The sequence below is a fragment of the Poecile atricapillus genome, chromosome 9 (genome assembly GCF_030490865.1).
Source record: "Poecile atricapillus isolate bPoeAtr1 chromosome 9, bPoeAtr1.hap1, whole genome shotgun sequence".
In the NCBI taxonomy this organism is placed as follows: domain Eukaryota; kingdom Metazoa; phylum Chordata; class Aves; order Passeriformes; family Paridae; genus Poecile; species Poecile atricapillus.
The window spans coordinates 12139697-12158558 of record NC_081257.1 but is presented as its reverse complement, the minus strand read 5'-3'; the positions used below and the strand labels follow the sequence as shown (position 1 = coordinate 12158558).

Genomic DNA, 18862 nt, shown 5'->3' with positions numbered 1-18862 from the left:
AATACTCCAGGGAAATGAGACAGGTCTTTAAGGAAGCTACCTCAATAGAATCTAAAAATACAGGAGAAATGATCCAACCAAGACAAGTTGATTTTAACCTTTATTTAGCTAATGCTTTGGAGATGTATTCTCCTGGCTAGAGCATCTTGTTTTGTCAAGCTGACCTGGTAAAGTATTAGATATACATACCAGATTAAACTGCAGGGTTTGGGGTCTTTATTTATAATGGAATAAATCCAGTTTGCAAAAACATTTCAAAAATACATTATCAATATTAGCTGTACCTAGTAATACACAGCTTTCATAATGTAAAATTCTTTCTTTAAGAGGAAATCAGTGACTTTAATAAGAAAACATTAGGATACCTGACATTAAATACGAACAGACAGCTTTATCTTTGGGTCACATATCAGGAAGGTTTGCTGTAAGATTAAATAATACCCAAGTTTTTCTGCCAACAGTTAGACTGACAAAAATTTCCTAAAGTCTGCAGGAGGCTTTATTTGTGTCAAATAAAGATATAATGGGCATCTAGCAAAAGGTCTCAAACGGACAGTGACTGGAAAAAGGTACCACATTTTTGACAAACTTATAAAATTAAAACAGTAAGCAAGGAAACAATATCCAAACTCTGCAGTCTGACCTTTAGCTATCAGTTAATTGCAGTTGGAAAAATAAGGAGAAAGCTTGAGATAAAGCAACAGAAAACACGAATACAGTACTGAGTGCACGGAGCAGCAGCAATAGTTGAAATTCAGGTCTATGGTATTTCTTCTGAGGAATTAACAAGAAGAGGCAGTAAAGCAACCCCTGGTTTCCCAACGGAGCTGAGGCACCCCCTGTTCCCACATCTCACCCCGCTCTCCATCCCACTCACCTCCGGCCGCTCCGCGGGGCCGCCGCTCCCGCCCGGGAGCCGGCACAGCCGCCACTGCGCAGCGCCGCCGCCAGGGGGCGCCCCGCCGCCAGCCACCGCGCGCGCCGAGCCGGCCCCGCCCCGCGCGCGCCCCACAGGCCCCGCTCCCTGCGCATCCAGCGCTCCTGCACATCCACTGCTCTGTCCGTAACCACTGCTCCCTGCACATCCACTGATCCACTGCTCCTGCACATCCACTGCTCTGTCCGTAACCACTGCTCCCTGCACATCCACTGATCCACTGCTCCTGCACATCCACTACTCTGTCCATAACCACTGCTCTGTCCATAACCACTGCTCTGTCCACATCCACTGCTCCGTCCATAACCACTGATCCACTGCTCCTGCACATCCACTGCTCTGTCCATAACCACTGCTCTGTCCATATCCACTGCTCTGTCCATAACCACTGCTCTGTCCATATCCACTGCTCTGTCCATAACCACTGCTCTGTCCATAACCACTGCTCTGTCCATAACCACTGCTCTGTCCATAACCACTGCTCTGTCCATATCCACTGCTCTGTCCATAACCACTGCTCTGTCCATAACCACTGCTCCTGGACATCCACTGCTCTGTCCATAACCACTGCTCCCTGCACATCCACTGCTCTGTCCATAACCACTGCTCTGTCCACATCCACTGCTCCGTCCATATCCACTGATCCACTGCTCCCTGCACATCCACTGCTCTGTCCATATCCACTGCTCTGTCCACATCCACTGCTCTGTCCACATCCACTGCTCTGTCCACATCCACTGCTCTGTCCATAACCACTGCTCTGTCCATAACCACTGCTCTGTCCATAACCACTGCTCTGTCCATAACCACTGCTCTGTCCACATCCACTGATCCACTGCTCCTGCACATCCACTGCTCCGTCCATAACCACTGATCCACTGCTCCGCCACATCCACTGCTCTGTCCATAACCACTGATCCACTGCTCCGCCACATCCACTGATCCACTGCTCCGGCACATCCACTGCTCTGTCCATAACCACTGATCCACTGCTCCGGCACATCCACTGATCCACTGCTCCGGCACATCCACTGCTCTGTCCATAACCACTGATCCACTGCTCCGCCACATCCACTGCTCTGTCCATAACCACTGATCCACTGCTCCGCCACATCCACTGATCCACTGCTCCGGCACATCCACTGCTCTGTCCATAACCACTGATCCACTGCTCCTGCACATCCACTGATCCACTGCTCCGGCACATCCACTGCTCTGTCCATAACCACTGATCCACTGCTCCTGCACATCCACTGCTCTGTCCATAACCACTGTTCTGTCCATAACCACTGCTCTGTCCACATCCACTGCTCTGTCCACATCCACTGCTCTGTCCACATCCACTGCTCTGTCCACATCCACTGCTCTGTCCACATCCACTGCTCTGTCCACATCCACTGCTCTGTCCACATCCAGCGCTCCTGCACATCCACTGCTCTGTCCATAACCACTGCTCTGTCCATATCCACTGATCCACTGCTCCTGCACATCCACTGCTCTGTCCATATCCACTGCTCTGTCCATATCCACTGATCCACTGCTCCTGCACATCCACTGCTCTGTCCATATCCACTGCTCTGTCCACATCCACTGCTCTGTCCACATCCACTGCTCTGTCCACATCCACTGCTCTGTCCACATCCACTGCTCCTGCACATCCAGCGCTCTGTGCACATTCACCAATCCATCACTCCCTGCACATCCAGTGCTCCCTCCATGGCACGAAAAAGCTGCCTCACATCCAGAACTCTCCCCACGGAGTAAAGCCCTGCTCCTGCTCCATAATTCAGTCATAATTCAGAACTTGTTGGTCCCCTCCAAAACACAGAGCTGCCCCATATTTCACAGCTCCAAAACCCCTGAGACCTGTCCTGAACCTCGACAGGTTCTGCTGCACTAGAGCACAATGGGAACACAGAAATAATTTGTCTCAGTTTTTGCTTCCTAAAGAGACAATTCGCCAATGATGCTTTCGTGTTTATTTTCACTCATTAATGTGGTACCCAGCCCTGAGAAGCCCCCCACACCCCTTGGGTGCAGCACACACTGGGCTCCCCACTTGCATGACCTTCCTCAAACATCCCATGACAGAACAGATGTATGAGAACTCCAAACCTGACCAGAAAAAAGTGCATAAAATGCATTTGAATTAAATTACGTTGGTATTATTTGACCCTGCTTTGCAATGATGCTGCTCCTTCTCATGCAGGTAAGTATCATCAGTTAACCTGGAATGCTCTGGCACCAAGTGGGAAATTTAGAAAGTGCTAAAAGAATATAAACCACATTAACACAAAAAAAGCACAGTGGGATGTTAATAGGTAAGTGATGTATTAATGAGGGGGAAATGGCCAGGTCTCTGTGCTTGTCAGTAACATAGCAAGTGGACAAATAAGGAAGCAAGAGGGGTGCAAACACTTCTCCAGGACCTGTTACTGACTTTGGCTCAGCAGCAGGAAACTGAGGAATTGGTGCTCATACCTGATAACCTGAAAAATCACATACTGAACATGCCACTACTTTAATGAACCTAATCCAGATCACATTTGCAAGGAAATTACTTAGTAAAACACATCCTGAACAATGCAATAAATGTATTCTAGCAACACTGACAAAATTCAGAATTTACATGGGCAACTACACCTGTTCTGTCCTGTCATCACCTTATAATTACACACAGCAGATTGCTGAAATGTCTTGTGCAAGTAAAGCATTATGGAAATACCAGAGTGCTTTTAGATGGAACCACCAATTTAAAAACTACTTTCCTGTCTGTTTCATGACTAGATTAGATTAGCAGTAGCATCTAAGATTACTGAAGCCAACTGGTGAAAACCCCATGCTTACATGCATTCCAACTGCATTCATAGGTAAACACCCTGTGATGATAAAATCTTCATTCTCTGCTTGTGGGAGCAGGGAGGGAGGAAAGTGAACTTGTATCCTCTTCCTCATTAGCGAGCTCAACACATTCATGAGTAACATGAGCAAGGCTTCCATGTTCAAAGCCAGAGAAAAGGACAAGTAAGGCTGCATAATCTGATCACTCATTACACAAATGCCAAGTCACCAGCATTTGTGTAATGTATCGTGCTTTGTAAAACTAACATAAAACCACAGACAACAACTACTACTGGCAAAAATTCATGGCAAGAATTTGCTTACTATGAACTTTCCACAAATATTTCCATGAACTAACTGCAATGTGCTGATAAAAATAAGTCAAGTCCAATTTTCCTTCCAACTAAATCTTATAATAAAAATTGTTGTAGTCTAAACACACTTGAAGAAATTCAGCCTCTCTTAGCAAGGACAGCATCTCATCAAATTAATAGCTCCAAGTCCATTAGATGCAGTGCATTCCTTTGATTTCTTCCACGTATACTGCCAGTATTCCTAAATGTTTGCAATCACTTCACATGGAAACACCTTAAATAACTCCCAGGCAATTTCAGCTAGGCATCCTGGAGTTGAATCTTCGCAACATCATTTTTGAGAAGAGTAAAACAATGTGATGAGACCTCCACTACAAAGAATCACTCAAAAATCCTACAGCTCCAAAAGCTCTTCATGACAAAATACCACCACCATTACTTAACACTGTTTTCTTTAAAGACATTCATTAACCCTCCTCTGATACTTCAGATCTGAGAATTACAATCCTGTCTGGCTGAAGATGAAATTCATGAGTAACACAGCAGATGCTATCTTTATGTTTTGTTCCCTTAATGCATTTCAGGAAATTCTCCTGTTGTACTATGGTTTGGTTTGTTGGGCTTCGGGGGTTTGGTTTACAAGAGGTTTGCTTTGATGGACATTTCATTTATTTGCTTGTTTTAAAAAACTTTATCATCAGCCTTCCAATTTTATATTATTCTTTCATTCTTTTCTAATACACTTCTCTTTAAGGATAAGCTCTATGAAAGTCTTGTTCAGAAAAGCAGTAAAGGGGTGATGGCAATTGACATTTTCTTGCCAAATCTGTGTTACTGAATAGGTAGGATGGTATAGAACATGGCCAGAAGTTCAATGCTTACAGAAAGCAGTAGACCCATTAGGGAACTTTAAAAAATCTTGACAAAACTGATTACAATATGATAATCCCCATACATACCATACTCCAGAAAGATAAAGAAATTATTCCTGAAACACCACATAATTTCAAAAGAGAAGAGATAGAGGCTGCATTTTAATTAACACAAATACAGAGCTACTGCCATAATACAACATTTCCTGAGCATGCATGCTGGGAAGAAGACAGCAAGAAAAATAAACCAAACAAAAATGCCATCACCTCATTTGTCAGCTAGCACCTTTTCTCTATTGTCATTTTAAAGTATTTGCAGAAATTAAAACCAGTAGTCTTCACAAAGAAACAGTGGGTATTCTGAAAAGAATTAAGTTAACCTGTTTCAAACTTATGGTGACTACTTGACCAAGAAATTCAGGTTCATACTTCTGCCACAATATTAGCTGAAACCTTAGGGTTCAAGGGGTTTGAAAGAAAGGTAATTACAATTACAATAATAAAGTCCAAATACAAAAAAGCCCAATACAGCATTGTGCTTGTGTTGCATTTTTAAAATTGCTACTGTCAATTTAAGTGAGGCAATAGATGAACATGTGGCCCCAGCTGAGCCTCCTTTTCTAGACCTACACTTCCTCTGAAAAAAATCACACAGCCAAGGAAGAATGTAGGCCATGGAAACAACCCAGTAAAGTCCATCTCAGGGCAAGGGAGTAGAAATAGAATATGTGTTTTCAGCAGACAAGTTTCTTGATCAGGTACCACATGGACACAGGGATCACTGCCAGCACAAAGGAGGGAAGCAGAAACAAAAAACCAAACAAATTTGTTTTCTTACAATGGGAATGTCATTTAGTTTTAAAGACTGGATTGTAATAAGATATTCTAAAAAAATATACTTGAAAAGAAACCAAAAAATGATCCATACCCTTACCTTTCCGCGTGTTCTCCGTCACATCTACACCAAACTGGATGATGTCACCTGACATAATTTCACATGGTGGGCTTTCCTCAGATCCTCTACTCAGTCTCTGACTATTAATAAAGGTACCATTACTACTTTTAGTGTCTTGAAGATAGAACTGTTAAAAATAAACAAAAAAAAAAAACCAGTAAAATATCTGGGAAAAGTAAGCCAAGAAATACAAGCACAAGTAAATTCTAAACACCCTCATCAGGATGCATCACCTTCCCATTATCAAGAAGTATTTATATTTGATTTTGAGTTAACGTTTCACTGAATTCTAGCACATACACTATACAAATAATTGCTACAAAGCCTGCCTGAACTACTTCCTGCAGTAGAGGATCACATGTCATTAGCAGTAACACCTTTTGCTACATACATGTAACAATTCATATTTAAGTTAGTCAACATATAAAAATTCTAGCTGCTCATACATTTAAGGTAACAGTATTGCATGACAAACATGCAGCAGGGAAAGCTAGTACTGAAAGCACAAGGAAAACCTCTGGCAGAAGACAGAATTCAGGAACTGCAATAAAAAAAATCAGGAATTGCAATAAAAGACCATGGTGAAACTTTAAACCAACAGGATGCTTTTACTTCTCAGCAATACTAGTTCACATCATTAATTTAATTTCAAGATTTCAAGTACTTTTGTAAATACCCATCTGCAGAGTTAATTAAATGTTAATAGCAACTTACTGAATCTGAAACTGCTTTTATGACACAAGACTTGTAGTCAAAACTGCTGCATCTGAGAAGAGGTTACACCTAGCAGAAGACCAAAGTGATTTGCTACGACTTGAGCAGTGATAGAAAAAAAGAGGGGACCAGAATGCTACTGTCAGCCAGGTGTAACTACTGGAATGAGTCAATCTCACTACTCCAAATAACAACAGCTACTACAGGAACCTGCTGGAATGGTAGAAATTGCTGGCATCCTGCACTCATAAAGAATCTCAAGTCCCAAAGCAGGCATAAGGTTGGGGGGAAAAGGTGTATTCCCATCTTTTTCTTATAAAAGTAATTGACTTTTTTTTCAGCATTCTGTGCAAAATTTTCCATGCTTTTAATTGCCTCTATCATCACACACCTCAAAAACCCTGATACATAGCTCAAAAACACGTTGTCGAGGGGAAAGATGAGTTCCGAATGGAGTGAGAGCACAGCACCAGGGATCCTCAGATCTTGTACTGGAAAATGACACCGAGTGTGTGTATGATACGGATCTTAAATGGCATAACACAGTGGCCCTAAGCAGAGCTGGAATTCCATTGTACCCAGCACACAGGACTCGGTAATCAAGGGGAATGCCAGCACATGAAAGCTCAGGTAGGAGCTTGAAATGAAATGCACTATGTGAAAAGAAAGACTTCGCTCCCCCCAACAGATACGCCTTAGATGTTCAACTGAAGGAAAACAGTCATCAGTCATAAGCTGATAAAGATGAAGGTAAACATAAATTATGGATAGATCAAGAAATGATGACTGCATTCACTACATTAGCAATAAAACCCACTCTACTCTAAATAATACTCTCCATATTACGAAATACTATCTATTAACATAATAGTATATAATACAGTTTTTATAAGTTATACGTTTAAGAGCCAATCAAATTAATTAGCTTGTTAATTTAATAGTCTGAAAGTACTGAAACCCTCTCATAGTTCAGTACAGAGGTAATTATTTCTTGCTTCCTGTTTGTTTTGAATTAGCTCTCTTCTTAATTTGAAAATACTTCTGTTATGAAAAAGTGAGTCACGGGCAAGGAGAAACAAACATGCTTCTGCTTATTTGCTCTTCCCCACCCTTTACTTCTCTGTGCATATCTGCCTTTTATACCTCCCAAAGTTTTGATTAATCATTGCCCCTTGTAACCACATTTTTGCAGAATCTGCAAATGGGACTCAGACAAGATAGCACAAGGAAATACAGGACAGTGACCACAGGAGAAGACGTGCAACAGAGCATCAGCCATACAAAACTTAAAAAATTATCAGCAGACACAAAATTCAAATTGAAAAAGGATATTTGTGAACAAATGTCCACAGAAAATACACATTACATTTAATATTATGTAAATGATGTCTGCTTAAGTGCATTCTACTTCATTGTATTACATAAATTTTAGAAAAATGAAGCTCTTCAAGTCTTTTCATCCTGTTTGTAAACACTGTTCTCCCTGCATCTAATAAAGAAGCAATACCAGACACATGTTAATAGGTGATGTCTAAGGAAGGGAAAATACACTGCCTTCAAACCTTGCTATAAAGGATTCAGTCATCTTGAACGCAGCCATTCCTCAGGAACCCACTGAGCCAGACCCTTTCAGGTAGCAAGTTCAAATGTTACTTCCATGCTGGTTTTCACTAGTTCAAATGATCTTTCTCAAAGGTCAATCTCTCCAGCCCTTTTGCATAATTACTAAAGCTATCTTCAGGAAATAAAATCAAGTGCAAACCCTGAAACAAATGTGTCTATACATTAACTAGTACTTGGGGCAGTATACTGGTTTTTAATGTACTATTTAATTAGGTGGTAAGCACAGAAGGTTCTCTGATTCCCAAACCAACGCCTTTTACACAGCAGCTGTGTAACTCAGCACCTTCTGTGAATCCAGCACCATTTATCCTTCCTGCTGCCAGTGCAGCCCGAGCTCAGACAGCAGTGCCAGCTCATGGAGCAGTGATGAATGCTGCCCTTCCCAGCTCCCACTGCTGATGAATCCTGCCCTTCCCAGCTCTCACTGCTGAGATGTGCCACCACCTCCTCACCTGGACTGGCTCAGGTCCTTGTTTAGTCATTGCAAACCAGTTTCTAGCTGATGCAAGGTACACAAGGAGGTGTTTAAGCCAGGGCTGCCAGAAAAAATGGCAGCATTTCCTGGCCTAATTATACTTGCTTTTATAATTCACTCCTCAGAGAAAAGTCCCAGCCCTTTTGTACCTCATATTAGTAAGTCCAATGTAGAGCAGAGATGGCAGCTCATGCACATTCAAAACAACCCAGCTTCTGAGGACTGTTAAAGTATTACCACATCCTTAATTCAAGGGACACCTGTATATATTGCTCAAGTGCTGTTTTCACCCCTCCTTAAAAAACACAAGGTAACACAAAAGTATTCAAGAAACTTAGGCTCCATTATCATAACACCTCAGACAAAAAAAAAAAAAATCCTAGCCTGTATTTCTTCTTTAGTAAATTATTGTTTATACCCCCTCCAACCTACAAGCCATTAATAAGCTCAGTTAATTGAAGACATCTTACCAAGCTGCTTCCACAAAATTTGTGAAGATTTCATTCTAAACTAATTGCAGTTCATCAGTACACAAACTTCTCCAGTACAGTTCATCTTCCTTAGAAAATATTTTATGGAAGTTTCAAAAAGCTACAGATTTGTTTCCCTGTTTTGCAAGGAATTACATGCTTATTTCACCAACTTAATATTTATAATATTTCAAGTTACTGTTAGTTTTGCAAATGGAACAAAGGTACCTCCCTCTGCTCTGACCTATGGTGCATAAAAATCACATTCCTTGTTCTAGGTCAATGACTCACTCAGAAGAGCATCAACAACAACCTGCTAAATCAGTTCATGTGTTATTTTCATAACACACACAACACTACGATTTTCCCCCATAAAAAATTCCCATTATCTTCTGATTAGAGAAATAGAAGATTCTTCTATAGTGATCTCAAACCAGAATACATCAAAATTAAGCACATAAAGATGTTAATTCTAACTGATACTAGGAAGTTGCAAATTCTATACTTCAGGAGGACAGATTTTAACCTAACTTATGAAATGTAGGTAAACTCTTTTCTTCAAAGTAACAAAACCAACTAGCAGTAACAAACCCATTCGGTTTAATGATCACTATTGTAACATATTCCAGGAGGCAGGATGAAGAGAACTCCTTCCTTAATTAGCCTGACAAGTGAGAAAGCCATGAAGTGTTTTCTTTCCCAAGCCATATGCAGGCCTGATACACTTCTGAAGGATCTCAGAGAAGACAAAATACAGGCTCAGAGGTGTAGAGAAAATCTTGAAAAGAAAGTAGCACAATTCTTCAGTGACTTGATTACCTGAATTTAATTACAGTAGAACTACAGAAACAAACAACTGACCAGCTCTTTAATACTTCTAATATTTGCTATTACTATGTACAGCCATCCTTTGCCATTTTAAGAGCACATTACTGCTACTCCATCTAACCCAGCTTGAAACTGGAGCTCAGGGCAATCATTCTGAGAACTACAGTGAGGAGAATTGCTGGAAATACGAGGCAGTTCATCCACAGAGATATGAGATTCAGTATGTGGAGAGGAACAACTTCTAAGTCAAAAAATGCAGGAAGAAGAAACCGTCACATTAAACCTATTTCAGCCTTATTCTATAGCTAAATTAATAATTAAGTAAATAAGTACCAAAATGTAGGCTATTACTTTTACACAAAGTCAAAAATTAATGCATTTTATTTAATAAATAAATTTTCACTGCCTAAACAACTAATGTAGAAAAAGAACCCAAATTTCAGAATCTTCTAGTTCACCATTCTTTTTCTCACTTCTTATTTCCTTTGTGAAAGAAATACACACAACTGCCATGAGCTTCAGGGTCCTGTTATACCTTTGTGGCTTTAGCTTGAACCAGAGAGATTTAAATTATTTTGTCAAATTATGAACTGTAACCAGTAAGGAGATGGCAGCTTCATTTTTGCCATGGTTACTGCCACTAAGGGGCAGCAAGGCTGTTAGCCAGAGCAGTTAAACCATAAAATGCTGCAGTTAACGTTGAAAGATTCTTCTCCTACTTACACTACATAATCATTGAACAATTAATGCAGGCATTATAAATGCACCCCCAGAGTACTAAAGCTAATATTCAAAAGCAGCAAGTAAATAGGGATCTAGAAATTGGAATACTTGCCCTGGAGTAATACTTCACTAAACAGTAATGCAACCGAGGTCATTTACTCATTGCATGCTGAGAATTCTACCAGAAGCAAAGTATGCTGTGTGCAAGTCCAACTGTGCAAAGCCAGAGATTTTAAAACAACATATACCAGGGTCAAACCAACATGGGCAGCATTTGTCACACTGTGGCTAGAAATTTTTTTTTCTCATATTGTTACAAGATGATTTTATCTTATTTGAAGTCTTAACACTGACAATTTTCTCATTTTGGGAGCAGCACTCTGCTAGCAGAGTACACTGTGCAAACCATGCTGAATTCCAGGTCCGTCCTTTGGCTGTAAGAAGGAGAAGTTCAAATGCTAAATTATCTCCAGATCCAATTGATTGAGTTCCTCATTCTGGTCTGCTTAGACAGATCCTAAATTCCTTTCCTCTCACTTGCCTAACTCCACCCGCCTATCAAGGAAGTACAAGTATTTGTCTCCATAAGCAAGCATAATTCACAGGGTGGGGTGCATCAAGCAAAATTGCTTTTCTATTTAGTTTTCCGTTTCTTAAACACATAGATCTAATAGCTCTTTGCTTACTAAACCCCTGCTCCTTCAACTCAGAAACAAAACTAGTGCATTAAGTTTTGAGTTCTTGTGAAAATTCCTTTTTAAAATTATTCTAACTACCCCAGGCAGGCACCCACTGTCAAACTAAATGCAACCAGCTGTGAAGAAAGGGATTTTCCAGTCAGATTGAACAGAGTGAAGGAGTAGCAGCTGGCTTTTCAGGGACTATAACTATTGGGTTTCTCAAGTGAAGCAAAACTTGCTAGTAGTTTTCAGTAACTTTTCTAAAAAAATAATATATTTTACCATTTTTTCTGTGCAGTAAAAAAAAAACATTCTTTGATATAGCAACAGATGAAAAAGTCACAGTGTTTTTAAAGTGTAAACTTAATGTAAATCCAGCTGCACTGATAAGAAAAGGTTAAAATCTTCAGCTCTCCCCAGGAATCCAATGCTATCCTTCCAAACTTGCCAGTAGTTCAAAGGTGTAGAGGGGAAATGACAGCAGGGAATACGCTCTTCTGCTGACCAAGTTGTTCCTATATCTGTTTACACCTTGAAGTTTTGTTGTCTGTACTGCCAGGACAACCCTGCTGGTTGCTCATACCTGTTGTCAAGCAAAATAAACTGTGCCAGTAAAAGCAGCTTTGTGCCAGCACAAGTGACTCTGGGTATAAACACAGTTTGGCCTTTCTAGAAACATTTGAGGTGCTATAAAATATTAATCCCTGTGTTCCTTGCCATGTCCTGGTTGTTCAAGTGCTTTCAAGTTCACTATAGGCCCTGTCACTCAGCTTAACTTTTGTGTGAGTGGTCAGAAGACTTTGCCTGAAAAGGACACAGGGAAGGGAAGATGGATGGATTTGTGGGGAGGGGGAAGAAGCACCTTAGGTAGGCAGAAAGGCAATGAGCAGCACTGAGAGGCACCAACAGATTCACTGTGCATAAAATGTGTGTTTGGCTACAGCCCTGAGTTGCTCTAGTGCCATCCTCAGCAGTAAAATGTCACCTTTCTCAACAGGACAAAGCAAACATGTTCAAGTTGTACCCACGAACATGTCAGCACAGACGTTTTTTGGACATATGATTTTGCAATGCTTACTTTAACTGCTGACTTGGCAAACACACACCTATCAGAACTTTAAATTCTGGCAAATTAAAATCATCAACAAAAAAAAAAAACCACAAAAAAGTATGTTTGCAAACTTAATGCCACCTCCTATGTGTTGTGCCCATTTAAGCATCACACTTACTTTCTAAATCACTATTCCAACCATAAGTTTGCTAGTAGCTGCAACTCAACTTACTTGTCTGAAGGTGAAAATCTCAGGACTCAGGGTTAGTTAGTCATTAGCTCTATACTACTCTTCAAGTAATCACAGATAATCTACTTGACATCCAAAAATTCAGAAAGGGGGTATCAGACATTTATTTTACAATGATTTTATTAGAAAGTGGTCTTTATTAACAAAAAGGCTACTAAAAATATTAAGCAATTCCTCCTAATTATTCAGTTTTACAACTAGCTACATGGAGCTTAAAAATATGCTATTTAAATGGCTTGAGCTATTTTTCTCAAATATAATTCTCAAGCAGTATTGTTGCATTTTTCCAAGTAATTAATACTTAGGAGAATGACAGAAGATGGCTAAAAGCTTAAGTGTAGGACCTCAAACTATAACACAATATAAGTTCTCTAGTTTAAAACAAAAGCAAAAACCTATGCTCACAATTCCAAATTTGTGCATGTATAGGACAATGAGGAGAAAAATCTCTACTGCTTGTGTCCAAAAGTTTGTGTGATTATGCATTGCTGCCCTCAACTTGAACCCATAGTCCCCCACACCTTTCACAAGCACTACACCATTCCAGACAGCTCTCTTCAACTCACATGTGGTAATAGACAAAGGGAATGAGGCAGCTGCACCAGGATGGTGGTGGGTTGTCTGCTCATTAGCCATCACAGAAAGCAGCAAAGTTGGCTTGAAGGCAGGGACAGCTGAAAACCTAGCGCAGTTTCAGAACTCCTATTGCTTTCAGTTTGCTTAACTTGGTATGTAACGATGACCTGAGCTAAAAATGAGCAAACTTCAGAAACTGGTTCCTAAGCCACATACTCACACCTCCCACAGCAGCAGCATCAGTCAAGAACAGAATGGCAGTGAGCAGGCTGCATTTACAGTGTCAACCACCTGACTTCTGTCAATTGTAATATGTCAGAATCAGTACATAAGTTATGTAAGTACTTATAAGTACAGCTCATAACCAGAATCTGAAGTTCCCTGTATTAGGAGACAACTATCTCAAGCTGAATTAAGAAAATTAAGGAAACCATGACCTACATCATCCTTGCTTTCATGAAATACATGCTTTTTGATAAAATGTAGTTCTGGGTTCCTCAGTCCAGGAGAGACACAAAGTCTTTGAGCAGGTCCAGCAGAGGTTACAAAGATGATTAAGGGACTGGAGCATGTCTCTTGTGAGGACAGGCTGAGGAAACTGGGGCTGTTCTGCCTCATGAAGGGACCTCACCAATGTCTATCAGTTTCTGCTGGGAGGTGTCAGAGGAATAGAGGTAGGCTCTAATCTGTGGTACAATGGACAGAAACTGATGCCCAGGAAGTTCCACCTGAATATGAGGAAGAACTTCTTTACTCTGCAGTAACTGCACACTGGAACAGGTTGCCCAGAGAGGCTGTGGAGTCTTCATCACTGGAGATATTCCAGAACCATCTGGACACAATTCTGTGCCTCATGTTCTCACATGACCCTTGATCAGGGAGACTGAAACACATGACCCACTGTGGTCCCTTCCAATCTGAACCATTCTGTAATTCTGTGAAAATATAAGTAAACAAATTGCATTACAATTCCTGAATCCTCCAACATCAGTCAGTGCAGAACTGTATGAACAGCACTAACTCACTTGCAGACTGCTTTTATTTACATTAGTTTTGAAAGGAACTATCAATGCTCCAAATACTTAATACAAGAAAATATCTGGGGAAAAAAAACAGTAGTGTTGTGGTGATAGAAATTTATACAGGAAAAGAATCCTTCATATAAGGTGATAAATATATCATATATACCTATGCTGAAGTAACATTAAACTGAAAAGAAAGCATTTACTCTATGATTGTGTACTATCACTGCACACAACCAATGTGAATGGAAATATTATCTCAAAGGATGGTTCCCCTTGCTAACTTATTTGCTTTCACCCTCCTTCAGCAGAACTGGCAGCATTCAAGTAACAACAAGTTATTTTCTAGAAACAAGCATTTCAAGCCTAACTTGACAGTTGTGAAATTAACACCTCCCAGCAATCACATTCCATAATGGAAAAATGTAGCACAACACCGAGTCACAGCAGAACAAGTCCTGCACACTCCCCATTATGCTGTAAGGCCTCCTCAAAATTCTGTAGTAAGTACACTCTAGTAGAAGATTCATGATGAAGGATGTGAGCAGAAGCAATGCCAGGCATGATACAAAATATTCATTCTCTAAATAAATTTTTCTGCAGGATATACAAGGTGTGGAATGAAGTGACTGCAAAAGGTAGAAGTTGCTCATGTATCTGAGTGCTGATCTATCCCTAGATTATGCAAATAAACCAAAAAGGCATTCACTGTCAAAAGAAAAATGACAAGATAGATACTCATAAAAAACTTCAAGATTAAATGTTTTACCACAAAATGCATCCGTTTTTGTACCATCATACAAAAATAGATCCCTCTCTACACATCAGTGTCACTAGTTTTGATGCAAAAAGCTATTTTTAAAAAGAAGAGATGTAGAGGAAGAGTTCTAATTTACAAGTAATTTGGTTTATATATAGCTGACTGACTTGCTACAGTGAGACATCTGTCACCATAGTAACTAATTACTACTCTTTAGAATGTCTCTTTTACTTAACTTTTGTCCTCACAGTTCACAAAAATATCTGAGTATCAGCCTTCTGCTACAAGTGCTGCATGGTTTCAGGATAACTAGAAGAATTTTATATTTATTCTCTTCTCAGCAGAATGAAAGTCTGTCCCTTCATATACATCATGCTTTAAAATTTTTGTACATGAATCACAAAAGAGATGAAGGATATTAACACTTTCATAAAATACGCAACTCCATTCTGAATGTAGACACAGCACAGAAGCTTCCCACAAAAAAATTACCCAATTATATATTAGTTATATACAATATTCTTGAGGAAAATGTACTTAAGTAGTACTCAAGTACTATTTTAATTCCATCCTGAAAATGCTGAGAGAATTTCAAGGTACATCATTGCTTTAACTGCAAAGCTAAAATACATTAACAATAAAGTACAATCAACAGAGAGCTTCCCAGAAAATGATTACTCACACATCATCCCAAGATGCTCATATTGACTCATTAGAATACTAAAACAATATAAAGAAGAGACTTATTTTGTCTTACTGCTGTCATAGATGACAATATGTTACATAACATGCACAGACTTTGAAAGAACTTTTCCTGTTCCATATTAAAATGCTGACTTGTGCAATGTACTCATAAAACCAGTAAAAGGTAGGTAAAAACAGGTTTCTAGAAGGAAATTGTACTTCTTGCAAAGAAGTTTTCTGCTTTATTTCATTAAAGAAGTTCAGCCTCTTGTTACACAAGACATTTGTACAGCTACATATCATGTATCACTGTGACTCCAATGATTACTTTGTACAATTTATCTCAACTTCTATCATCACATCAAACATGGACCCTGGGGAAAACATATGGCAAAGGTGACTCCCGGAGGTATCACTTAATGCTACTGTGCTTTCTGCATTAGCCAATTATGGAAATATACTGCAATTTAATGCAGCTTTAAAATATAGAAATAAAACACCCTAATAGGCTATTACCCAGAAATCTGGGCTTCTTCAGGCTAATTACTTCCAAGTGTAAAATATTGCTGAAATACTCATCACTCCTGATGCCCTTATAGGAATACTTTCCTACAAAACTAGACTGAAAGCTAAACACTATTATTTACTCTAATAAATGTAACTAAAGTCTAGCAACATGGCACACTCAAACTTTGCAATAAGTAAACTTGCTCCCAACATGTACAAATTCCCAGCCGGTATTTGTGGGACAAATAGATAAAGACAAATTTTATTATATCTGGTATCCAGATATAATATCCAGATATAATAAATAAGCTCTGCAAAGAGCAGGTTCTCATACACAATCTTAATTTCTTTTCAAATACGTGTTTCATACATGTTTCTAAAGGTTTGTAATGTATTATTGTAATTTACTCATACCTTTAAGAGACAAAAGCACCCATAAATATTCTGCACTGGTGAAGAACACTAAGACTATTCAGAAAACAAAAATTTCTATTCTTAAATTCACAATCAAAAAAATGGTTAAACTTGATAGTTAACATTCTTTGGCCAACCTAATGAAGTGCAAGACCAAAATAAAGCATGGTTTTGTCTCCAACTACTGCAATGAAAAGTATGACATAAAGAGAGAGGTTTGTCATATTTGGACAGAGCTTTGCCCTAATTTAAGAGCAGAGGTAAGGCATAAATCTCTCCTGGTGTTTAGATTTTAACTGACCTTATTAGAACCTTCCATAAACAAAATCTAAAATCAAATTTCTGTAACACCTACTAAAGAAGCAAAATGAATTGTTTTTATGGCAAAACACTGAAGAATAACCAGAAACGACAGGAAGAAGAAGAAAAATGAAAAACAAATGGCTTTTAAAAGCAAACTTGAAATACTATCAGCATCTGTCAGTAAATACTCAGAATAAGAAATCCAACACCAACATTATCCATTGTTTCTGCTTCCTCAAAGATCTTGAGCTAACGAGATAACTAAATAACTAGCAAAAAAAAAAAAATTGAAAGGGAAATTTTCCTTAAGAAAATTGCACTACTGAACTTCTATCAGCAAACAATTACATTTCCATTTGCAAGCAAATTGGAGAAAAACCACAACAGAAGCCAAGATTACCAGATACTCTGCCAGAAGAGAACTACTTATGTAATATAATATAATACTTATAATAATATATTATATAATACAATACTTATGAGGCAGCTCTTAGTGTATCAGGAAACTCCAACTCCCAACATAACCCCAGACATTTCAAGGCAGGTGCAGAACTGCAGAAGCTTCTTAATTGTCTTGCTACTCACTGCTAAGTTGCTAAATTAGTTAATCATTACATCAAAACTCCTCTACTCATGGCACAGAAGAAACTCTTATCACATGCTGACTTTTCAACTGCTTAGAGAGTAAAGGGAGTTGGTAAAACTATTTCAAACTATTTCTCATTTCTACTCCTTCCACACAAGGCACTGTGTTTACCTCCCATCATTAATTCCATACTGCTGCTGGTTTATGGCAGAGAAAACTCCCAGTGATCACACATTCAGATAAAGAAAAAACCCCACATCAGATTTCACGTGTAACTCCAAATGCAGTGCAGCAGTGGTTTGGTATTTTCTCTATCTATATAAAAACTCTCAAAATATCCTGAAAAAATTAGGAAAGTTTCTCCCTTCCTTTTATTAAGGGATATATTCAACCTCAAAGGATTTGTCTGGTATCACTACAGTATTTTTATTTTTAAACAAATATCTGCAGCAGGCCTAGTTAATTCATCTCTCCTTTGCACAAAGCCATGTTCGCTTGCTTTCTGCCATCATCTGCTCCTGAACTATTAAGTTCCAGAGCACAAGTGTCACAAGGAAAATACTGTTCAGCACATTGCTTAAATACAGCTAAAATGCCCATACTGAGGATAAACTTAAAGCTACTGTGATATAAATTCAAGGCAGCCAATAAAGATACAGAAGTACAAGTCCTGACTGAAGGGAACTGCCTTAGTAGAAATGACACTGCACTAATTTTAATCACGTCAAACAAGATATTTTTGTAAGAGGTCCAAACCACAAATATTACTCAAATAGAGTGTAGTGAGAGTTCACTACACAGTTCCTCATACTGAAAACAACGGGTCACCAGAGCAATATGCTCCTTCTTGCTTTTCCAAAGACTTCTCTGCATCAAGGACAGACCAAAACTTTAAAAAAAATTACTAGATTTAATTTATTTTCATTCCGTGTTTTCAACTTCAGCATTCCATGCAGAGAGCAAATACAATTAACTGGAAACCAAACACCAAAAGAGAAGGGTGCGGCTCCATCGAAAGATGGAAAATTCATTTTCCAGTGCAGAGGAGAAATCTGACAATTGGGAGTTTAATATTTGTACTCAAGGCACTGCCAAGCCATACCTCCAACAAAGTGAGAGCAAAAATACCCTGGGAGGAGGCTGTATTTATTTGCACTGCATTCCTGGATCAGGACTTTCAAAGCAAGTAGTAATTAAATACTGGTATTCATGAACAAAGGCTGATTTATTCTGGTGCTCTTTTGAGGTAAACAATTTCACAATAAAGAAAAGGATTA

General features: G+C 39.2%; 1 protein-coding gene across 35 annotated transcripts in view; it reads right to left on the bottom strand.

Moving 5' to 3' along the window:
* Positions 1-18862, bottom strand: part of SLMAP (sarcolemma associated protein) — an 84126-nt gene that overhangs the window by 44278 nt on the left and 20986 nt on the right. For 18 of the 35 annotated variants that reach the window (XM_058844936.1, XM_058844955.1, XM_058844944.1 and 15 more), the window contains one exon: positions 5893-6046. In XM_058844936.1, coding sequence (XP_058700919.1) covers positions 5893-6046 — 154 coding nt within the window. The remainder of the gene's footprint in view (positions 1-5892; positions 6047-18862) is intronic. The other 17 variants (XM_058844938.1, XM_058844948.1, XM_058844943.1 and 14 more) reach the window with 1 other exon arrangement.